General features: G+C 44.7%; 1 protein-coding gene across 2 annotated transcripts in view; it reads right to left on the bottom strand.

Annotated features, from left to right (window-relative positions):
• Positions 1 to 223: 223 nt before the first annotated feature.
• Abcc5 (ATP binding cassette subfamily C member 5) overlaps positions 224 to 23,334 on the bottom strand; it is a 101,481-nt gene continuing 78,370 nt past the window's right edge. For both annotated transcript variants that reach the window (XM_052159263.1, XM_052159264.1), the window contains exons 26-30: positions 15,202 to 15,361; positions 11,335 to 11,413; positions 5,931 to 6,044; positions 4,721 to 4,885; positions 224 to 691 (exon numbers count right to left, since the gene is read on the bottom strand). In XM_052159263.1, coding sequence (XP_052015223.1) covers positions 590 to 691; positions 4,721 to 4,885; positions 5,931 to 6,044; positions 11,335 to 11,413; positions 15,202 to 15,361 — 620 coding nt within the window. In that variant the 3' untranslated portion in view covers positions 224 to 589. The remainder of the gene's footprint in view (positions 692 to 4,720; positions 4,886 to 5,930; positions 6,045 to 11,334; positions 11,414 to 15,201; positions 15,362 to 23,334) is intronic.

Below are 23,334 nucleotides of genomic sequence, written 5' to 3'. Positions count from 1 at the left end.
GAGAATTCACAGTGCTCTGCAAGGCCTCCTGCAGCCCACTGTACTGGGGAGCCCAAGGAGCAGGCCATGGAGGGCCCACTGCTGCCGCGCAAGCGTGTCTCCCCCTGGACACCTAGAGAGCCCAGCACCGTGAAACAACCAGCTAGAGAAGGAGACTGCCATTCCTACAGCTAAGAGCAAAATGAGATCTGTAGTGCAGTCAGCTGTACAAAAACGATAGAAATGAACTGCACTGCTGTTAGCACAGTGCTCACTTTAATAGAAAATAAACTGCTTACATTTTACTGTAAATATAGTCTATGTACACAATTATATATAGACATAGCTACACATATAAAGCTTCGTTATAGGCCACTGATACATTTATAGTAATGGTTCCCTGAACCTCTTAAGAGTGCAATTAAGAACAAAAACTAAATTTCATTTAAGTGAATAGGGAATAAATACAATAATCAAAATATGACTTTCCTTAAAAGTGAAACACACAGCTAATCCTGAATTGTGTGTGAGATAAAACTGGGAAAGGCGAAGTTTCAGCAGGACAGGAAGAGAACGGCAATGCTCGAGAAAGAGACTTCGACGGGAGGGGTCAGCCCTTGACAGCCACCTTGTTCTCTGCAGCCGCAAACATGGCGTAGAATCTTGAACTGTCATTAGACAGAAGGACCGATGGGGTGTCAAACTCCACCACCTGCAAAGGAGGAGAGGCGACAGGGTGTGACTTGAGGATGGTCTCACGGACTCGGTCCACTGCTGAGCAACAGAGGCCTGGAGACAGAGCAAGGACTGAGCTGACCCACAGGATCCAGGGAACGAATGGCTGGAGAGAACAGATGTATGCTTCCTTCACAAACATTCTAGTTCTCCCATCTTTGGAATAAAGAACTCCATCAGTATGGCTCTATAGTCTAAACTACAGAAGAAACTGCCGCTCAGGGTGAGGACAGGTGGACCTGACTCCAGTCAGAAGAGGAAGAAAGCAGAACGCCTAATTGGCAGAGGGAAAAAGGAAGTGCCGGATCACCATAGCAAGCATCCGGTGTGATGCTGGACTTCAAGACGCAGAATTCTGCTGCATGTGAAGGAAAGTGTCAGCAGCAGAGCTGCCTCCTGTTACAGCAGCTGCAAACCTGCCTTCTCCTGTATTCTTTGCCTGTGTCAATGGTTCTCAGCCGTCCTAATGCTGTGGCCCTTTACTACAGTTCCTCATGTTGTAGTGACCCTAACCATAAAACTATTTTGTTGCTACTTCATAACTAATTTTGTTACTGTTATGAACTGAAATATAGATATGTGATATGCAGGATATCTGATATGTGACCCTCAAAGGGGTCACAATACACAGGTGGAGAATTGCTGGCCTAGAGTGAAGGCATAGCCAGAGAGATGGTAGGGGATCCCCCTCAGTGCACCTAGCAAAGGGCAGCCTGCTAGGAGAGGAGCATGTGGAGAAACAGTCTGTCCTTTAGCATGGTGCTCAGGTGTGACGGTGGGTGCCAGAGATGGTATCCGATATCTAGAGAGGAAGGGCAAGCACTGACTGCTAGCAATTCAGAGCCAGGGCTGGCAAGCTGCAGGCAGACCATGCGCTCCCTGCCCTTGAGGCTGACGGTCCTCCTTTCCTGGGTTTGTCTATGTCTAGGGCAACAGCATCTCACCTGTGGGAGTGTGTGCATACGATGTGAGAACTGCTGGGGTGATTGTGTTACAGGCGGGCCTCATGTCAGGGTGCTGCTGGTCCTGGTGGGGATGGTATGTGAATGACCTGTAATTTTAGTTTTGCCTTTATACTTGTGTAGCCCTGGCTGTCCTGGAACTCACTCTGTAGACCAGGCTGGCCTTGAACTCAGAAATCTGCCTCCCTCTGCCTCTAGAGTGCTGAGATTAAAGGCATGCGCTACCACTGCCTGGCTTGTATACTCCTAAAATTAGTAATTTGGCAGAAGTAAGAAGCTACATATATTAATAACAACAGCTCACAGCACCTACTTTTTATTATGCTAACAATGGCACACAGTACCCACTTTTGCTGACTGTCTGTGCTGGGTGCTGTGTTTGGTGATCCACAGTGCACCACTGAGCTAGGGTTCAATCCTTGAGAGTAAGAGGGACGAAGACTGCTGACTGCTTTCAAGCAAGGCGATCGAGGCTCAGGAACTGACCTCCACACAGCCACAGGAAGTGGGTTTTTAATTAAGAAGGAAGAAACAATCAAGGGAAGGGAAGAAGAGAGTTTCTTTTAATTTTTTGAGACAGAGTCTCATGTAGTCCAGGCTGGACAGACAGTATGACGCAATGTACAGATAGATGGGTCTAGACTGCACCTCTAAAGCAGCGGGGTTACAGTCTGCCAGCTGCCCACTCTGTGCAACAAGCCAGGGGCTTGTGCAAGCTAAGTCGGCAAGTACCCTACAAATCACCCTGCCTCCCCGGCCTAGAATTCCTCTTCAAGAACCTTCTTCACTCTAGGGCTGGAGAGATGGCTCAATGGTTAAGAGCACTGACTGCTCTTCCAGAGGTCCTGAGTTCAAGTCCCAGCAACCACATGGTGGCTTACAACTATCTGTAATGGGATTTGATGCCCTCTTCTGGTGTGTCTGGAGAAAGCAATGATGTACTCATATACATGAAATAAATAGACAGATAAATAAATAAATAAATAAATAAATAAATAAATAAATAAATAAATAAAGTTTATCTTAAAAAAAAAAAAAAAAGAAGAACCTTCACTCTAGGTCCTGGCATGGTGCGCCACTCACCTTAATCCCAGCACTCTTGAGGCAGAGGCAGGAGAATCTCTATGAGTTTAAAACTAGCCTGGCCTATATGGTGTGTTCTAGGCTAGCTGAGGCCACATAGTAAAATCCTACCTTTAAAAGAAAAACAAAAAAAGAAGCAGACAATGAAAAGAACAACTCAGCTTCTCCTGGTCTGGATCTAAGTCTAAAAAAACATTTCCTGGGTTTTCTTGGTTCCTTCAACCTTTTAAAAAAGCTGCATTCTGTTTAATATCTACATATACAGTAATAGTTCTGCATTTCAAATGTATGACAGAATCTCAGTTCTGTAATTTTGCAAAGACAGTGTCCTGGCTAGTGTTGTGTCAGCTTGACACAAGCTGAAGTCATCTGAGAGGAGAGAGCATCGACTGAGAACTGCCTTCATGAGACGGTTCTGAAGACAAGCTGTGAGAGAAACATTCCTCATGCTTCTCTTGTGTCCCACAAACCAAGAGTCTTAGTCCTGTGCCAACTCTACTGTCTGTGGCACTGAGGAAGGTCCGAGTCCTGAGCCTTGGACTCCTCCCCTATAACACACAGTCGGAATACTCTCTGCTCCTTCTCAGTTGTAAGGAATTACTGACTACTGAAGATGAGATATAGCTCACTGAACACACCACAGACTAAACATGCGATAGAACCAGATACCATGGTGCCATTAGTAATGTATTTTATAACATGTCTATATAATAATATAGGATAATATTATGATTATAAGAACCCAAGCAGGCTGGAGAGATGGCTTAGCAGTTAAGAGCACTGACTGCTCTTCCCAAGGTCCTGAGTTCAAATCCCAGCAACCACATGGTGGCTCACAACCATCTGTAATGAGATCTGATGCCCTCTTCTGGTGTGTCTGAAGACAGCTACAGTGTAGTTACATTTAATAAATAAATAAATCTTTGGACCAGGGCTGAAGCAAGAAAAAAAAAAAAGTGTCTGAAGACAGCTACAGTATACTTACATATGATAAATAAATCTTTAAAAAAAAAAAAAAAAGAACCCGAGCTACCTACCACGAGGTTTACTTCACTCGTAACTGTACTTAACTAGCTATTATGCACAGAGCTGTATAGTGAGCACTGGTGGGGACCTCAGGCTGAGTGACACTGAGTCCCTTTCTAGGGAGTTTATGCAGGGCTCTCCAGGGAAGAGGAGCACCATACAGATTCTCCTTTTACAGAGGCAAAAGGTCAAAAAAACAAAAACAAAACAAAACAAAATGCCAGGCGGTGGTGGCGCACGCCTGTAATCCCAGCACTCTGGGAGTTCGAGGCCAGCCTGGTCTACAGAGTGAGTTCCAGGACAGCCAGGGCTACACAGAGAAACCCTGTCTTGAAAAAACCAAATCCAAAAAAAAACCAAAAACAAAACAAAAAAACCAAAAACAAAACAAAAAGGTCTACAATGGATGGATGGCTAAGGCCCCAGGCAGTTTTGTGGAAGCTTTGGTGTTGAAGTCATGTTCTTCAGGGACAGGCAGTTTTCAGCTGGCCGATGGAATGCTCTGTGTAAAGATGAGGTGAGAAAGCACGGAGGCTGTCTATGGGCAGTGGTGGCTCAGCGTGATGTACAGACGGTGAGTTAGGACCAGACCACGCCAAAGGTGGAGAGCCTGGATGCGCTGTGGCACCCCTCCACGGAGGCAGGGAGTAAACCCAGGGCGGCTGCTGCTTGGGCTGTGTGTGAGCAAGTCACTGAAGTACGTGCACTTGCTTCTGTGCCTCAGCAGAGTAAGAGCTTACCTGGGCCATCGGGACCTGTCTGGTCAACGCAAACCAGAACTAAGTTGCTATGGCTGCTTGGGGAACATGAAGATGACAGGCAGGAACATGAAGATGACAGGCAGGAACATGAAGATGACAGGCAGCCCCTCCCCAGCCTCTCTTCTTCCCACACAGAGCCCCAAGCCAAGCGAGAGCTCCTGAGGAGCTTAATACCTGTCCCTGGGCCAGCACCATGATCCTATCGGAGCCCAGAACTGTGTGCAAGCGATGGGCAATGGTCAGCATGGTGCAGTCCGCAAACGCTTCCCGGATGGTCTCTTGGATCAGTAAGTCTGTCTCCGTGTCCATAGCGGCTGTAGCTTCATCTAAAATCAGAATCTGCCAGGGAGCAGAGGGCAGACAGATCCGGTCACTTCCCCAAGCAGTCTTGTCCACCTCGGTTTACTATGAAGCACTTCAGTATTTAAATCCTGTACTATGTACTGTTTCTTCTTAGTAGGTTCACACATGGATGTGAAAATGCCCTTGGCTTAGAATTCATAGAACCTGTATAGCAGTGATCTGCTCAAACACGCCCACTTTCTCCATGACCTTCATGTATAGATTAGCTTTTCTGGACTTCTTTCCTATTTGCAAGAGGGTTCCATCTGAAGACGTCTCCAGCAGTCCTTAATCTGCTGAGTCTGGAGTTTTATCTTTAGCCAGAAACAAACCTGTCCTTGAATTCCAAAGGCTTGGGGGAAGTTAAGAAACAAAACAAACCCCAGTCATGGAGGCACACACTTCTAGCCCCAGCGCTTGGGAGGCAGAGGCAGGCAGATGTCTGTGAGTTCCAGGCCAGCCTGGTATCCAGAGTGAGTTCCAGGGCAGCCAGGGCTACACAGAGAAACTCTGTTTCTAAAAACCAAAAAACCAAAAACCAAAAACCAAACCAAACGAAACCAAACCAAAACAAAACAAAAAAAACCACAACTAAACAAAAAATTACAGGGGGCATGATGAGAAATGTGTTCAAAATATAATTCATACATATGTAAAGGCTACAAGAAGAAAAAGTTGAAGCAAAGATCCCTCAAAACAAGTGGTGCTAAGACTGACTGAGGAACTGCTAGTTAGAAAGTGTCCCTGAGGGCTGGAGAGATGGCTCAGTGGTTAAGAGCACCGACTGCTCTTCCAGAGGTCCTGAGTTCAATTCCCAGCAACCACAAGGTGGCTCACAATCATCTGTAATGGGATCTGATGCCCTCTTCTGGTGTGTCTGAAGACAGCTACAGTGTACTCCTATAAATAAAATTAATAATGTAAAAAAAAGAAAAAAAGAAAAGAAAGTGTCACTGGGCTCAGAGTCCGGTGCCTGTGGCAGAGCTGCAGCCCAGGGCTCCAGCTCCTCACCACTGACGTCATCACCCACGATGCAGCTCACCTTACAGTGACGCAGCAGGGCCCTTGCTATGCACAACAGCTGCCGTTCCCCAACAGAGAAGTTGTCCCCGTTCTCCATTACTTCAGACTCAAGTTTCAGAGGTAGCTGGGCAATCTAGAAAGAAACCAGAGGTTAGAAGTGTAAAGATACAAACCAAACCTTTCAGAATCCACAGTAAAAAGAAATCATTCTAGCTAGGTGTAGGGACCCACACAATAATCTAATACTTAGGAGGCTAAGGCAGGAACTGGAAGTTCAAGTCAGTGTAGGCTATACAATGAGACACTATCTTAAAACACACACACACACACACACCTCCACCTCCCAGTCACCCACCCCTGACCCATGTACAAAAAGAAATAAATTATTCTGAAACAGATGAAAAATTACTCTGGATCACATGTATACACATGTATATACATGTATAAGGACCTAGGGCAGTGTACTGGCTGGTTTTGTGTGTCAACTTGACACAGGTTGGAGTTATCACAGAGAAAGGAGTTTCAGTTGGGGAAGTGCCCCCATGTGATCCATCTATGGGGCATTTTCTCAATTAGTGATCAAGGAGGGAGGACCCCTTGTGGGTGGTACCATCTCTGGGCTGTATTCTTGGGTTCTATAAGAGAGCCAGCTGAGCAAGCCAGGGAAAGCAAGCCAGTAAGGAACATCTTTCCATGGCCTCTGCATCAGCTCCTGCTTGAGTTCCAGTCCTGACTTCCTTTTGTGATGAACAGCAATGCAGAAGTGTAAGTTGAATAAACCCTTTCCTCCCCAACTTGCTTCTTGGTCATGATGTTTGTGCAGGAAATAGAAACCCCGACTAAGACAAATTGGTACCAGTGTAGTGGGGTATTCCTGTGACAACCTGACCATGTTTTGGGGAGGACTGTAAAAGGACTTTGGAACTTTGAGCTAGAAGAGCCATTAGGATGTTAAGAGCTCTGTGGAAAGTTCTGTAGGAGCTTGGAAGATAATGTTGAGAACAGTGCAGAATATGGAGGCCTGACTTGTGAAATTTCAGAGGGAAGATTAAAGACTCTTATCAGGGCCATGTTTTGATTGTGAAGATTCTGTGGTTTTGTTTAGCTGGGGCTGAAGAATCAGCTGTGAGTAACAAGATACCAGAACCACTAAATCGAACCTTTGTGTTACTGGGACTATTGATGCTGGTTAGCTGGAGCTAAGAAATTAGCGGTGATTAAGAAGAAACCAGCATCACTGAGGTGAAATCTTCTTGGAAGTGTTTTCTGAGAGCACAGAGGCTATGTTTCAGAGATAGCCACAGTTGTATTTTGTGCTGTGGCTGTACTTGGTACTGTGTAAGAGTCACTCAGATGGTTCTGGTTTTGAAGGCATGAAGGGGTTATGAAGAGCAGCTGAGGCTCTTGGCACAGTGAGAGGCCTCGGAAGGCCATTGGTGAAGGTGCAGCCTCAGTTGCAATTGATGGCCCAGGACTTGAAGGAGTCATGCATAGGAGCAGAGGCTTGTCACCATGAAGAGAGCCTATGAGAGGCTATTGGTGAAGCCTAATTACAGTGGAAGATAGCAGTGTTTTGGAGATGCCAGTACCATGTGATGACCACCAAGAACAGCAGCAGCAGTGGAGTCCAGGCAGCTGGAGCCTAGAAGACAAGCTCTGTGCTACAAAGGGCAGAGCTGGAGAAGTGACCCAAGCCCTTGGAGGAGCCCGGAAGATCGTGAGTTGGATCCCAGACATTGAACCATTGGAATTTGAGTTTTGCTTTTGATTGTGATTGTGCCTTGATATTTTTCCCTCTTGATGGAAGAAAGTATTTTACTGGAGCCCACAATTGAGAGAACTTTGGATTTTTAAAAGACTTTGAATTTTAAAAGATATTGGACGTTTTAAAGGGATTGAACTTTTAATATTTAAAGACTGTGGGACTTTTAAAGTAATTTAGATCTTGGGGATGAATAAGAAAGTAAGGGTTGAGGCTTAATAGTGACGTGTTTATGTGTTAAGTTGACAAGGGGTCAATTGTACTGGCTGGTTTTGTGTGTCAACTTGACACAGGTTGGAGTTATCACAGAGAAAGGAGTTTCAGTTGGGGAAGTGCCCGCATGTAATCCATCTGTGGGGCATTTTCTCAATTAGTGATCAAGGGGGGAGGACCCCTTGTGGGTGGTACCATCTCTGGGCTATATTCTTGGGTTCTATAAGAGAGCCAGCTGAGCAAGCCAGGGGAAGCAAGCCAGTAAGGAACATCTCTCCATGGCCTCTGCATCAGCTCCTGCTTGAGTTCCAGTCCTGACTTCCTTTTGTGATGAACAGCAATGCAGAAGTGTAAGCTGAATAAACCCTTTCCTCCCCAACTTGCTTCTTGGTCAAGATGTTTGTGCAGGAATAGAAACCCCTACCAAGACAGGCAGTTCATGTTTGCAATATGCAATTCTGTTAGTTTCCATCCCATGAAAATATCTCAGAAAGGTAAGATCCTATTGGATGGCGGGTCCTTAGGTTTGGTTCTAAAAATATAATTTTACAAGAGATGGAGGTTGTATTGGCTGGTTTTGTGTGTCAACCTGACACAAGCTGGAGTTATCACAGAGAAAGAAGTCTCCCTTGAGGAAATGCCTCCATGAGATTCAGCTGTAAGGCATTTTCTCAATTAGTGATCTCAAGGTGGGAGGGCCAAGCCCACTGGTGGTGCCGTCCCTGAGCTGGTAGTCTTGGGTTCTATAAGCAAGCAAACTGAGCAAGCCAGTAAGCAGCATCCCTCCATGGCATCTATATCCACTCCTGCCTCTGTGTGAATTCTTGTCCTGACTTCCTTTGATGATGAACAGCAATGTGGAAGTGTAAGCTGAATAAACCCTTTCCTCCCCAATTTGCTTCTTGGTCATGATGTTTTCTGCAGGAATAGAAACCCTGACCAAGACAAATTGGTACCAGCATAGTGGAGTATTCCTGTGACAACCTGACCATGTTTTGGGGAGGATTGTGGAAGGACTTTGGAACTTTGGGCTAGAAGAGCCACTGAGTGTTAAGAGCTCTGTGGAATGTTCTGTAGGAGCTTGGAAGATAATGTTGAGAACAGTGCAAATGATGGAGGCCTGGCTTGAGAAATTTCAGAGGGAAGATTAAAGACTCTTATCAGGGCCATTGCTGTATTGATTGTGAAGATTCTGTGGTTTTGATTAGTTGGGGCTGAAAAATCAGCTGTGATTTACAAGATACCAGTACTACTAAAGCGAAACCTTCACAGTTGGGACTATTGATGCAGGCTAGCTGGAGCTAAGAAACTGCAATGATTAAGAAGAGACCAGCATCATTGAGGTGAAATCTTCTAGGAAGTGTTTTCTGAGAACACAAAGAAGTGTTCCAGAGATAGCCAAGGTTGTACCTCATGCTGTAGCTGGACTTGGTAATGTGTAAGTCACCCAGATGGTAACTGGTTTTGAAGGCATGAAGGGGTCATGAAGAGCAGCTGAGGCTTGGCACTGTTAGAGGCCTCAGAAGGCCATTGGTGAAGGTGCAGCCTCAGTTACAGTTGATGGCCCAGGACTAAGGGGGTCATGCAAAGGAGCTGAAACTTGGCACTACGAAGAAAGCCTATTAGAGGCTATAGTTGAAGCCTAGTTGCAGCGAAAGATAGTGTTTTGGAGATGTCAGTACCATGAGATGACCACCAAGAACAGCAGCAGCAGTGGAGTGTATGCAGCTGGAACCTAGAAAACAAGGTGTGTGCTACAAAGGGCAGGGCTGGAGAAGGACCAGCTGGAGAACCAGCATTAACAGTCCCAGTACTGCAAAAGTTTCACTTTAGTAGTTCTGGTATCTTGTTAATCACAGCTAATTCTTCAGCCCCAGCTAACCAAAAACCACAGAATCTACACAAAACAGCAATGGCCGTAATAAGAGTCTTTAATCTTCCCTCTGAAATCTCATAAGCCAGGCCTCCCTCCAGGCCCTTGGAGGAGCCCAGAAGATCGTGAGTGCATCTCAGACATTCGACAGTTTGATTTTGATTTTGGTTGTGACTGTGACCTGATAATTTTCCCTCTTGAAGGAAGAAAGTATTTTAGTGGAGCCCACAGTTTAGAGACTTTGAACTATAAAAAAAGACTTTGAATTTCAAGAGACTGGATATTTTAAAGGGATTGAAAATTTAATATGTAAGAATTTGTAAAGACTGTGGGATTTTAAAAGTTATTTAGATATTTTTTAAAGGTTTATTTATTATATGTAAGTACACTGTAGCTGTCTTCAGACACACCAGAAGAGGGCGTCAGATTTTGTTATAGATGGTTGTAAGCCATCATGTGGCTGCTAGGCTTTGAACTCAGGACCTTCAGAAGAGCAGTCAGTGCTCTTAACCACTGAGCTATTTCTCCAGCCCCAAGTTATTTAGATCTTAGGGATGAATAAGAAAGTAAGGGTTGAGGCTTAATAGTGATGTGTTTTGTGTGTCACGTTGACAAGGGGTCAATTGTATTGGCTGTCAACTTGACATAAGCTGGAGTTATCACAGAGAAAGGAGCCTCCCTTGAGGAAATGCCGCTCTGAGATCCAGCTGAAAGGCATTTTCTCAATTAGTGATCAAGGAGGGACGGCCTAGCTCATTGCAGGCCTAGCTCATCCCTAGGCTGGTAGTCTTGGGTTCTATAAGAAAGCAAGCTGAGCAAATCAGGGGAAGCAAGCCAGTCAGCAGCATCAGCTCTTGCCTCCAAGTTCCTGCCCTGTGTGAGTTCCAGTCCTGCCTCCCTTTGCTGTAATAAATAGCAATGTGGAGGTATAAGCTGAATAAACCCTTTTCCTCCCCAACTTGCTTCTTGATCGTGATGTTTTGTGCAGGAATAGAAACCCTGACTAAGACAGAGCCCCACTCCCCAAATCCAAAGCCTGGCCCACACTGTAGATCTTTAATGTACATAAGATTTATTAAGTTCTGACTGGCTATTATTAATATATTCTCAGTCAATGGAAAGTATGGGGCCAATATGGCCATGAGCGGGAGGGCTGAGAAACCAACTTTAAATTTTTGTTTATTACATTTATTTGTGTGTATGTATGTTTGTGTGTATGCCTGTACGTGTGTTATGTGTATAATTATGTATACTTGTGTGTATGCATGTGTGTACAGTGTATGTGTGTGTGAGTGTGTATATGTGTGTGATATGTAAGTATAGCAGTCAGAGACAACTGTGGGAGTTTGTTTTCTCCCTTGTCCATGTGATAGTGGAACTTGAACTCAGGTGGTTAGAGACTTGGGGGCAAGCCCCTTTACCTGTATGAGACACTGACTTTGGGATGCAGGTGAACTCCTGCTTAGACATATTCTTCCACAGACATCTGGAGTGGGAGGGAGCCAGGACAGAATGCAGCAGGCCCACATTCCCAGCCTTGTGATGCCAGCACAGCCCTCCCTCAGTTCCACTTACACATTCCTTCATATGCGTTCTCTCTAGGGCATCCCAGATCTGGTCTTCCGTGTACTGGTTGAAAGGGTCCAGGTTCGATCTAGGGAGAAGTATATAGAAACTGCTCAGAGGCCAATGTTTAACAAACTACTTTTTTTTTCTTTTCTTGATACAGGGTTTCTCTATGTATTCCTGCTGTCGTGGAACTCACTCTGCTGGCCTGACCAGGTTGACCTCAAACTCAGAGATCCACCTGCCTGTGCCTGCCAAGCTCTGAGATTAAACGTTTGTACCACAGCCTCCTGGCAACAAACCACATTTCAATGGCTGTCTGTGGTTCAACAGCACACACAGAAAACTGGATATCAACTCTGAAGGTCACAGACCCCCACAGAGTCACAGGACAACACCTGAGAGTGGGCCTCCCTATTTTCTAAAACATAATTTAAAGTTTATTATTATTATTATGATTATTATTATTATTTGGTTTTTTAAGACAGGGTTTCTCTGTGTAGCCCTGGCTGTCCTGGAACTCACTCTGTAGACTAGACTGGCCTCGAACTCAGAAACCCACCTGCCTCTGCCTCCCGAGTGCTGGGATTACAGGCGTGCGCCACCACTGCCTGGCAAGTTTATTATTTTTATTACTCAACATAAGTTAGCGTTAAAAAAGTACAAATATGAATGTGAAAACACAAAGGAAACACCAGAGTGTGTCAATCACCTCTGACACCTGGAGACATGAGTTCCTTCAGCTACAGCCCTCCTATGAACAGCATGGAAAATGCCTGCTTGGTTCCTGGCTTGAGGACTGCATGTAAGTATTGTAATCATATTCATGCTGCTTACCCTAGCTCCTCCAAGATTCAAGCCCCTTCATGACCCAGTCAACTCTGTATTTAAAAAAACACACACATCAAGTACAATTTGTGTTGCTCATATATCCTCAGATGCACAGCTTCCCCTGGAGAATGGTCTCCCAGCAGTGCCCACCTCCCCTTTCCACACTGGAACTTTGTCTGGCTTGAGCTTAGCCAGGTCTTGGGCATGCTGTTTCACCTGCTGTGAATTAATGTGTGACGACCCTGCTATGCCCAGAAACCACTGTTTCCCGCAGTCATCCTGTGGCTCTCAGTCTTTCTTCCCCTTCTGAGTCTGCAATGACCCTGAGCTGTGGGAAGAGGGGCTGTGCTGGAGAGGCTTCCCGCTCAGGGCTGGGCACTCCATAGTCTTTTAGTCTCTGCACTTTGACCATTTGTGAGTCTCTGCATTGATCACCATCTTATCTGATGAGGGATAAGATATGGATTAATCTCCAGGTCTAATGATGACTCATTAGAAGTTTGTTTAATATTATGTTCATTTAGGACAGTAATAGTAGTAGATGCTCTTCTACAACCTGTGACATGTCTGGCCACAGGTTCTTGGAACCAATAAAGATGTCATGTATAGATCTCATCTCGCGGAGCAGCCCTTAAACAATCAGAAACTGGCTGGTTACTCCAGGCTATGAGGGTCGCTACTGCACCACGGGCATGTCTTACCAGACAAGTATGTATTCTCTTGTAAGTGGACGGTAGCTAATTAACCTTCAATAGGAATACTATTATCTGTAGAACCACAGAGGTTAGGTAGAAAGTAAGGGACAAGCAGGTAGGCATGGCTCTCTGAAGGAAGGGAAACAGAATATATAGTTAGAAAGCATGGAGACTGGCAGCTGAGTATTAAACACAGATGAGGAGGGAAGAGTGTGGTAAGGGAAGGGACACAGGGATGGAGAGCTAACACTAAGGACCATCTGAGGGCACATACAGAAACCTACCATAGGAGAAGTGTCTTCAAATATATAATGTATATTATAAAATTTAAATTTCAGAAAAAACATAATTTGAGACTAAATATCAAAAATGGAAAAAACCTGAAACCTATCAAACTATGTGTTTGCCAAAGGAAGAATCAGAAACAGCAGCACTGCTTGCTGTGGAGTGGCAGCCTTGCAGAACCCTGTTTGAAGGAGACCGAGGTAGACAAGGCCGACTCTCCCATAGGGTTCACTGGGCTACTCACTTGGACTGCATCGTGCCCATTGCCAGGCATGACTGCTGACTGACCTGGACAAACAGCAGAAACAAAGGGGCCACTGCCGGGCACAGCCACGTCCACCAGAAAGCCAAGTCACGAAGCCAGCGCCGCTGTGACCGACCTGGCACATGCACTGAATGCTGCCACCTCGTGGTCCCTCTCTCACTTTGGGGTTTTGGTCCCCGAGTGTTGCATTCTCGGGGACTTTCTGCATTATGAATCACTTTATGTCTCTTCCCAAGAAAGTCATTTTAGGAAAGTCCTAAACTTAACATTATCTGGTCACACTGGAAATCTTATGCTCTGGAGATTGTTAAGCACAGATAAGCACATAGCTAGAAATTCTTTTTGGGGCATCTGCCCCTAAGCAAACTCAAACAGTATAATTGGTAACAGAGACAACTGACAAACTCTGGTAAACAGAGGCTTGAGGTTACAGGTTCAAGCCTCTCTTTATTATATGCTTACAGCACTCAGAAAATGTAGTTTAAAGACGGGATCATATAGGGTATAGCCCAGGGGGACTAGGACTCAGTAAATAAGATGGATCGACTAAAATAAATTCTACTTTATAGCGTAAATGATGAAACAGTACAGTAAAGGAGTTAGGTGTTAGTGTTTGTTATTCATAAAAAGACAGTTCAGATATTTTCTGTTTGTCTGGAGTGCTTTCAAACTGCAAACATTGGCAGCCTAAAAACAGGCTGTCATATAATGTGTTTGCTTTGAAGGACACATTCTTTATAGTCTTTAAATTAGAGTTTTAGGGCTGATAATAAAAATAAGATCTGTCCTATTTGTACTTTCTGTGACTGACCTTGTAACACTAGACATGTAATATAAAAAAAATCAAACACATAATCTGTACTTCTTGGATAGTCATTATGCTTTGTTCTGTAAAATCTGTATAAACAAAGCCATCTGATTGCTACTCAGCCAGATCTACAAGCTTCCTCACCACCTTGCCTGACCCCTCCCTCCCCTCACCAACTCCTCATCTCCTCTGTAGGCCAAAGGCTGGGGAAGGCCCCTGGCCCCTGCCCTTAGCAACCTGACCACAAAAGCTTTTATCTGTCACCTGTACACCTTTGAAAACCAAAAGGCCCCAGGCTAACTGCCAGTCCTCCTTCGAGCCTGCTAGGCTGCTGGCCCACCTCGAGGTTACAGACTCAGGGCCAAAGTCCTTTAGGAGCTGACCTGGCTCTGGTCTACCAGTCATCTCCTCTCTCACTCTCAATGGTGTCAGAGTGCTCATTCTAGAGATTCCCAAAACAGCTTCAGTTCCCCAGCACCAGAGAAAAGGAGGAGAGCGGAGGAACAGAGCTAGAGGAACTTGAGGACGTAGGTCTGGGTGACGGTGGAAGCAATGGGGAAGGCACCCAGAGAACGGTAACTCCAGCCGCTGGCACAGCAGAGTGACGGAGTGCAGAGGGTGGTGGGAGCAGCCACCGTTTGTGCTCCTATTGTTGGCCAGGCTTGGAACTCACATAAACAGTATGCTTATGAATTTATTCAATTTATATCACAACAGCACTTATAAGTATCTGCACTTTAGGAGTGAGAAAACAGGCTCAAGAGTTAAGCCTGCTAAGAGGTCACAGGGCAGAATCTGAGCCACAATCTCTGATCTCTGGACTCCTGTGTCAGAGCCTTGCTGAGACACTTGGATAATTAAGCAGCACATACAGCAGAAGCTGCCTCATCACCGCAGTCGGAATCACAGACTGATGGGAACACTAGGCCGTGGGATTCCCACCCGACACGTGGCAGGCAGCTCTGCCGTCATGCAGCCCTGGCCAGGCTCACCTGACAGTGCCACTGAACAGCACTGGCTCCTGAGGAATGATGGCCAGCTTGCTCCGGAGGTCAGCCAGGCCGATGTCACTGATTCTTATTCCATCAATCTTGATGCAGCCTCCAGACAACTCCACCAGACGGAAGAGGGCCATTCCCAGAGAGGACTTCCCTGGGGAGTAAGAAGAGGCAGAAGAGTAGCTCTGTGAGTAACTTCTGGAGAGAGAAAAATGGCTTATTGTGATGGCTAACACCAAAGTGACTACATATGAATCAACTAAGCAGTTAAGCACCTAGGTGAGAGGTTTTCCTGATTGGATCCTTTGGGGTGCAAAGACCCACCTAAATCTGGGCCACACCTCTTGGTGGCAGCTCATATACAAGGACATGGAAGAAGGAAGCTTTTGCTTTTTGCCTGCTTGCCTTCTTTCTCCCTGGCAAGTTCACCTATCCTGCTATTAAGGTATTCCTTTCCTGTGTTAGAACCTACTTCCTAGAGAAGTCCATGTAGACTGACGGCCATTTGAGACATACAGCCTTATTTCTGGCCTTTCTGTCATTTCGGCCATTGATGGATTAGCTCGACCACAGCTTATGCCACTTTTCTTCTCTACACAGAGATATCCACTCAATACTCACTGTTCCATTAGAGAACCTTGGCTAATGCAGATCTGGTACCAGGAATGGTTCTAGACAAATAGAATTACAAGGATAAACATTTTAAAGTGTCTGCCAGAACAGGCTTCACAATCTGCCAACACTTAAAGTCACTGACCTCTCAGAGACACGCAGCATGCTAGAGATCCATGGTGGGAACTACTTAAATAATCTATTGACTTTGTGCCACCTCCACCTCCCCACTCCATACCCAGATGTCCTATAGCCTTTTCCAGGGTCTCGCCCAGTGAGATCCCCTTACCATTTCAGTGATGTCTTCTCTGTAACCCAGCAGATCTAGCCTGGGTCCCACAACCAGGGCAGTGGCCTAGTCTGGGGTCAGGATGCTACTTACCTGTTCCCCAAATCACAGGGTTCTCCCACACCATATTCAGCTTTTCTTCACAGACCTATTCACCCCACACTCCTGGCTGGGAAGAGGAAACTCAACCTTTGAACCAGGCCAGTCTCCTCTGCCCACCCCATTTCATTCTATCCAAGCAATTTCCAACCTCTAGACAGAACCCACCCCAGTATCTTATCTTCTCCCGGAGCCTGCCCATCCATAACAAATTCAGTACAAAATAACAAAGGAAGTCTACATGGCCAGATCTCATCTCAACACGAGTACTAACAATAGGAACAATCGAGGCAGTATCTTCCCCACAAAACCTACCAGCCCTGTAGCAATGCTTGCCAGTGAGAATTACCCAGATGAATGGCAGGACACAAACTTAAAAAGAGCAATCAAAAATCTTGTCAATGAATGAAATCGAGGAGAGCAAACGCCTGAGTGAAGCCAGAAAACACCACAGCCAGAAGGCTGATGGAGGTGAGGAAGACAATCCAGACCTTGATAATGGAATCCAATCTGGAGACAGAAATGGTGAAGAGGACGCAGGATGAAATAAAGATGGAACTGAAAAACCCAAAGCCCAACTAGGAACAGAAAGCCTTACAAGTAGAAGAGAGAGAATCAGTTCTTGAGATAAAGCTACATCTAGATCAATGGATCTGTTCTCCCACAGAAGCAAAATCAATCTATATGCAGCCTACAAGAAACACAACTTAGCTTTAAACATCACTGCCTCAGGGTAAAAAGATAACAGAAGAACAAGCAAACAGGACCAAGGAGCAACAAGACATCACAATCTTAAATCTGACAAAATAGACTTCAAACTAAAACTAACCAGAAGAGGAGGGGAAAGAACACTTTGTCCTAATCAAGGGAACAGTTAACCAAGATGATATCACTATCCTAAACACATACACCAAACACCTGAACACCTGATTTCATTAAAAAAAAATCTACTACTGGAGCTAAAGACATAGATAAACATTAATTCCTTATTAGTAGGTGATTTCAGTACTTAAAAAGAAGTCGTGGGGGGGGGGGGGACGGGGGGAAATAAACTTCCTGAAATTAAATGAAAATTAAAATACAACATAACAAAACCTCTACATAGTTTTAAATGAATAGTCCTACAAGGGCAATTTTTACTTTAAAATGCCTACATTTAAAACATTAGAAAGTCCCTGCTGCAAGATATTTCCTATCCATTCACACTGAGGCAGTGAGAGGCCAGTGACTGGAGGGGAGAGAGGAGGTGGAGCTAAGAGAAGGAGGAGAGACAGACAGGCTAGGTGGACCAGACAAGCAGAGCAGAGAAGGAGATGTGGATATCTACATGGCTTCAGACATATTTTTGGTATGCTGAGAGGTTAGAAATATTGGGATAATACTTTATCATTGTAAATTGGTATTATGTAATTGGGAATTTTATATACATAAATATATTTGGCTAACTATTCAAGTTTAAGAGTTGTGCTTTACTGGATATTTGGAAGGAGTATCATTCAGAGGCCTGGTGGAGAGGTACTCTTCATTAATAACTGCTACAGGTCCCAAATGGTTTAATGATACAACTCAAAAATTTGGAAAAACAAGAACAAACAAAACCCAAATTTAGGTTCCTCACTAATTTAGGCCTAACACACTCCAAGGATGAATACTGTTAGCACGTGGCCAGTTCAGTAAGCTTTCTCAAGGTTCCTTGGATCAGTCCTCCATTGAGGCACACTAACTGAGGCTCTTCTACACTGACCCTTCTGCCGACCACGGATAGTTAAGAACCCTTAACAGCAGTTTGGTGGCTTCTGAAAGGGGGCTGATGGACCATCCAACTCATCCTTCTTCTTGTTACTCTGGACATTTTTCTGGGACTGTGATGGGTAATCTTGGTTGTCAAGTTGATTACAACTGGAGCTAAAACCACAAAATGGAGGGCTCACCTATGAGGGATTTTTGCTTAAAAGAGGAAGATCCACTTCTAATCCAAATCTTTGAGGTAGATCTTTAATTCAGATCTTAAAGTGGGAAAACACACCTTCAAAACAGATCTAATCTAGGCCATCCCTTGTGCCATCCCATGTTCTGGAAGAACATGGAGGACGGAAGTGCTCTCTTGCCTACTTGTCACTGCCGTGTTCGCAAGTCCACTCCATCACTAGCATTAGACCTGCCTTCTTCAGGATTCAAGCGTACACTGAAGACCAGCTGAGACATCCAGCCTCATGGACAGAACAACTGCTGAATTTTGGATGGGATCCATGCCCTCATCCAGAGAAAATGATGCTTCACAGAACATTCTACCCTGTCTTTTAAACTTTTTAGATAAGTTCCTTCTGGATCAAATGACTAGCGTTATCAGTTAGGACAATGGCTACTCTGGCTAGGTCCCCTGCAGGGCACCCCAAGGTTGGGACTTATCTTACTCTTTTAGCCCTTTGTCTAATTGACTGTTTTCAAACGTTTCTCCAGGAAGACATAAGGACAACCACATAATCCACCACAGCCAACAAGCTGAAACTCTCTTCCTGCTACATGATGTCAGCACAACCTTCCCCCACCCCCTTATCCTGAACATAGACTCCAACAGCACTTCTTTGTCTCTGCCCAGCAGGAAACAGCCAAATGAACATGGTATTCCTCTTCCTTTTGATGCCCCACAGGCCTGGCTAATAACCCAGAAACCTCAGAGCAGAGATACCATCTACAGGCAGTTCAGGATACAGGATTTAAAACACTGAGCCTGCAGGGAAACAAATATGCAGATGGTATCTCCCACCCCTAAACTCCCCTTTATGGCCTGGAACGCCAAGTCCTCGGCATCTATGCATATGATCTCCACTCCAGCCAAGACCCAAGAGGCCACCACCCTTCATTGTTCTGACCAAACAGCAAATGCTTCTGTAAAGGTCAGTCTTTCTCTTTTATTGCCCGGTCTCCTCAATCAATCCTACTCTAAGCACCTGCATATCTGAAGGCCTTCCTCATTCTCCTTTCCTAGGTGCAGACCTTAGGGTTGGAATGGGGCTGCTGAACTGGGTGAATTAAGTTGCATGGGTTAATTGAGCCCCTGAGTAGCAGCGGCCAGACTGTAAGAGACAAGGTAAGAGTGTAGTTATCACAAAAGGCAGCATGAGCAAAGCCATGTCCACAATGGCCTGACCAGTGAGCCAGCCGGTCAGGCCAAGTGATTGTCATTGTGGCATGAGCTCTATGAGTCTTTGGTACTAGCTAATTATCATGGTATTCCTATGATATATAAGAAACCTGCTGCATTTTCTCCTTTGGTCTGTATAAGCAGAAAATTTCTTAAACAAATGGAAGAAAGACTAACCTGGATCATAGGAATAAGGAGCCATGGCCTGTGAACCACTATCTAGATTTGAGCCACTTTGCAGACCCAGAACCCCTTGGACGAGAGCTGGACAGGTCCCCCGAGGAAAGACCTTGAAGTTTACTATCATCTTTCCCCATCCTTTCCCAGAGGGACCTATGGCCTTTTACAAGGATAATGCACACTGTGGGAAAATAAACTATCAAACTTTCTAGAGTGTATTGGATACTGGTTCAAAATTCTAGACGACACCAAGAAACATTTTGTCCCTCTAGTTAAAGTAGGAGTTTATGGTGGTGTACTGGCTGGCTTTATGTGTCAACGTGACATAAGCTGGAGTTATCATAGAGAAAGGAACCTCCCTTGAGGAACTGCCTTCACGAGATCCAGCTGTAAGGCATTTTCTCAATTATGGATAAAAGGTGGGAGGGCCCCTTGTGGGTGGTGCCATCCCTGGGCTAGTAGTCTTGGGTTCTATAAGAAAGCAAGCTGAGCAAGCCAGGGGAAGCAAGCCAGTAAGAAACATCCCTCCATGGCCTCTGCATCAGCTCCTGCTTTCTGACCTGCTTGATTTCCAGTCTTGGCTTCCTTTGATAATGAACAGCAGCATGGAAGTGTAAGCTGAATAAAACCTTTCCTCCCCAGCTTGCTTCTTGGTCATGATGTTTGTGCAGGAATAGAAACCCTGACTAAGACAGGCAGTGAAGTGATTAGCAGAATTTTGGCTCAGGACTGACTTGTAGTACTAGGTCCAGCAAGTCTATAAATTTATTTCCCAGTCTCAGAAAGTCTAAGTAAAATAAATATACTTAGAAGTTTGGAGAAGTTCAGAGAAGCCCCACATTGATTCCACGGCCTATTAATTGAGGACTATTATGCTTAGATAGGCCAAATGGAAGCCACTGGAGTTACCTTTATTAGGGAAACAGTACACCAAAGCCAATATCCACTCGCTGGAAGAATGAGAACAAATAGTTTGATGGGTCCAGCAGTGGTGGCCACCAGATATCTCCTTCTAGTGATCCGATCCAGCTTGTGCAGAAGACAGATAGATCCCCGAGGAAGAACACTGACAATTTTAATCAAGCAGTGATCACAACTGCAGATGCTGTACCAGATGCTGTGTCCCAACTTGACTACACTATCATCTCCTGCTACTTGGTATGCAACTATTGATCTAGCAAATGCCCTTTTCTCTGTACCTGTCCATAAGGACTACCAGAATCAATTGATTTTAGTTGGCAAAGCCAACAATATACCTTCACAGTTTTACCTTAAGGATATATTAAACTTAGAATATATTCAAAACTTAGTTTGAAGGGATATTGATTATCTGATTATATGTCTTCTACAAATATCATATGGTCCACTATATACTGATGACATTATGATGATCGTACCAAGTGAGCAGGAGGGAGCAAACACACTGAATTTGTTGGTAACACAAATGCAGAGATATTCTTTCCTAGATGAAGGGTAAGTTATTGCACCTGGCTCCTCCTACCACCAACAAAGAAGCACAATCCTTAGTGGGTGTGGTGTTCTGAATGAGAATGCCTCCCACCCCAGGTTCACATGTTTGAACACTTGGGCCCCAGTCAGTGGAACTATCTGGGAAGAATTAGAAAGTGTGACTTGTTGGAGATGCTTGTCACTGGAGGCAGGCTTTGGGCTTTCAAAATCCCACAACATCCCCAGTTAGCTCTTTGTTGAGGTTTGTTCTGTTGCTACCTATTGTAATGCTAAATTCTAGATCTGAAGGTCTAAGCTTATGAGTGACTTCTCAGGTTGGCAAGCTGTTGTTATGCAAACCTTGTTCCTTGATTTAAAACTATTGGTTAAATAAAATTGGCTACAGCCAACTACTGGAGGGATTAGAGGTAGCAGCTGGGCTTGGAGTGACATGGTTAGGGGAGAGAGATGAGAGGAAAAGAAGGAGGAGGAGAGAGAGGAAGCCTCCAAGAGGGGAGATGGACAAGGAGCACATGGCTAGAAGAAAGAGCACATATCTGGGGTACACTGCTTGCTGGGGAGGTAGCCAGGCCAGCAGTTAGAAGTTAGAAGGGTGACCCCCAGTAATTGTCAAAGCCAAATAAAATAACCGTAGTCTGAGTCTCATTTATTTGTAAGCTAGCTGGGGACAAGCTTACTCCAGCTCTCTGCCTTGTGTCTGTGAATCAGGACATAGAGCTCTCAGCTACTACCAGGCCTGCCCACCTGAGAGGAGCTCCTGCCATGGTAGTCATGGCAGTCATGACAGCCTCTGAAACTGTAGGCCAGGAAACGGTTTCCTCCATAAGCTCCCTTGGTCATGGTGTCTCTTCACAGCAATGGGAAAGCAACCAGGACAGTGGGCCTATTTGGATTCTGGACATGGCACATTCCTCACTTGGGTGTGTTACTTAGATCCATATGCCAAGTGACTCAGGAAGGGGCTAGCTGAGTGGGGCCCTCTTCAACAGGCTGCCATGCAGGCTGCTCTACCACTGGGACCATATGATCCAGCAGACCTGATAGTACTTGAGGTGTCAGTGGCAGACAGAGATGCTCTGCCCTTGTACATGACTCACAAAAGAGCCTCTTGGTATTTTGGAGCAAGGCTCTACCATCATCTATAGGCAACTGTTCTCTCTTGGAAACAATCGTTGGCCTGCTCTGGGGCCTTAGTAGAAAATTAACTGTGGAGAACCATCTAAGATAGACCAAGGCTGGAAGCAGCCTTCCTAAAAGGTGGCCCATTGTTTTTTGCATGTCTGTGATAGGTCAGCTTGATGGCAAGGTCCCAATGGGACTTCAGCTCAGGATGGCTGTTCACAGCTGATATGCCTTTCCTGTCATTATTAATCTAATAATCCCTGGGCATTAGCCCACCCTATTGATCAGATTTTCTACAAACCAACTTAAAGATACACTTTCACGAATTAATGCTATTTAGATGAATTAATGACTCTTTAGAATTCCTGATTTGATTCAAATAATTTTAGGAAGAAAGTTTTAAGAGATGGCCTTAGTTGCTTTGCTAGAAAGATGTAATAAAGTTAGAATCAAGAATAGAATGTGCCCACTCTTCACATAGTAAATAAAGGCTGCATAGGACGGGATACAATGAGCTTTCACAATTACACTAAAAAGAGAAATAGACTGAGGACAAATTTCGGTTCAAGGAAAAACATTCAGGTCCAAGGATAAAGCCACAGGTGCACTATGATAAGGCAAGGCCATGTAAAAACTGTTACTCTGAACTTATAAGAACTATATAATTCTTATATTAGAATGAAACTCTGTTTGAACTTAATATTAACATCCTTCTATAACTCCCATTTTATGTAACACTTTATCTCTGAGGTAATTTTCTAAGAATCTTTTTGTCTAAGAAGGTATAAAAAAAACAGAGAAAAGAAATAAAGTTTTTGGTTAGATGGTTTGGCTTGGGGGCACTGTCCCATCCATCCATCCATCCATCCATCCAAATGTATGTCTGTTTGTCTTCATACACCTGTGTAGGTTTAAGTGTGCATATGTAAGCATGCATGAATATTTGAGTTGACTGAGACTAACAGTGGGGCTGGGTCAGAGTGTGGGTGTATGAATGCATATGTGTCTGCACATATTTGCCTGTATAGAGCATCTTAATTATTTTCCTTTCCTTCCTCTCTGGTTCACAAAGAGTTAACCAGGTTAGCCAGAGAGGCTTCTGGCTTCCCAGATGGACAGGGAAGGGAGCGATAGCAATAAATTTTTTACTTAATTCCTTGTTGCTGTACAACAAGTGTTAATTGCACGAGTCAGTGGTTTTTAATCATAG

Source organism: Apodemus sylvaticus, chromosome 15 (assembly GCF_947179515.1).
Source record: "Apodemus sylvaticus chromosome 15, mApoSyl1.1, whole genome shotgun sequence".
Taxonomy (NCBI): Eukaryota; Metazoa; Chordata; class Mammalia; order Rodentia; family Muridae; genus Apodemus; species Apodemus sylvaticus.
Note: the sequence above shows the minus strand (reverse complement) of the source record. Positions and strands in the feature narration are given on the sequence as shown.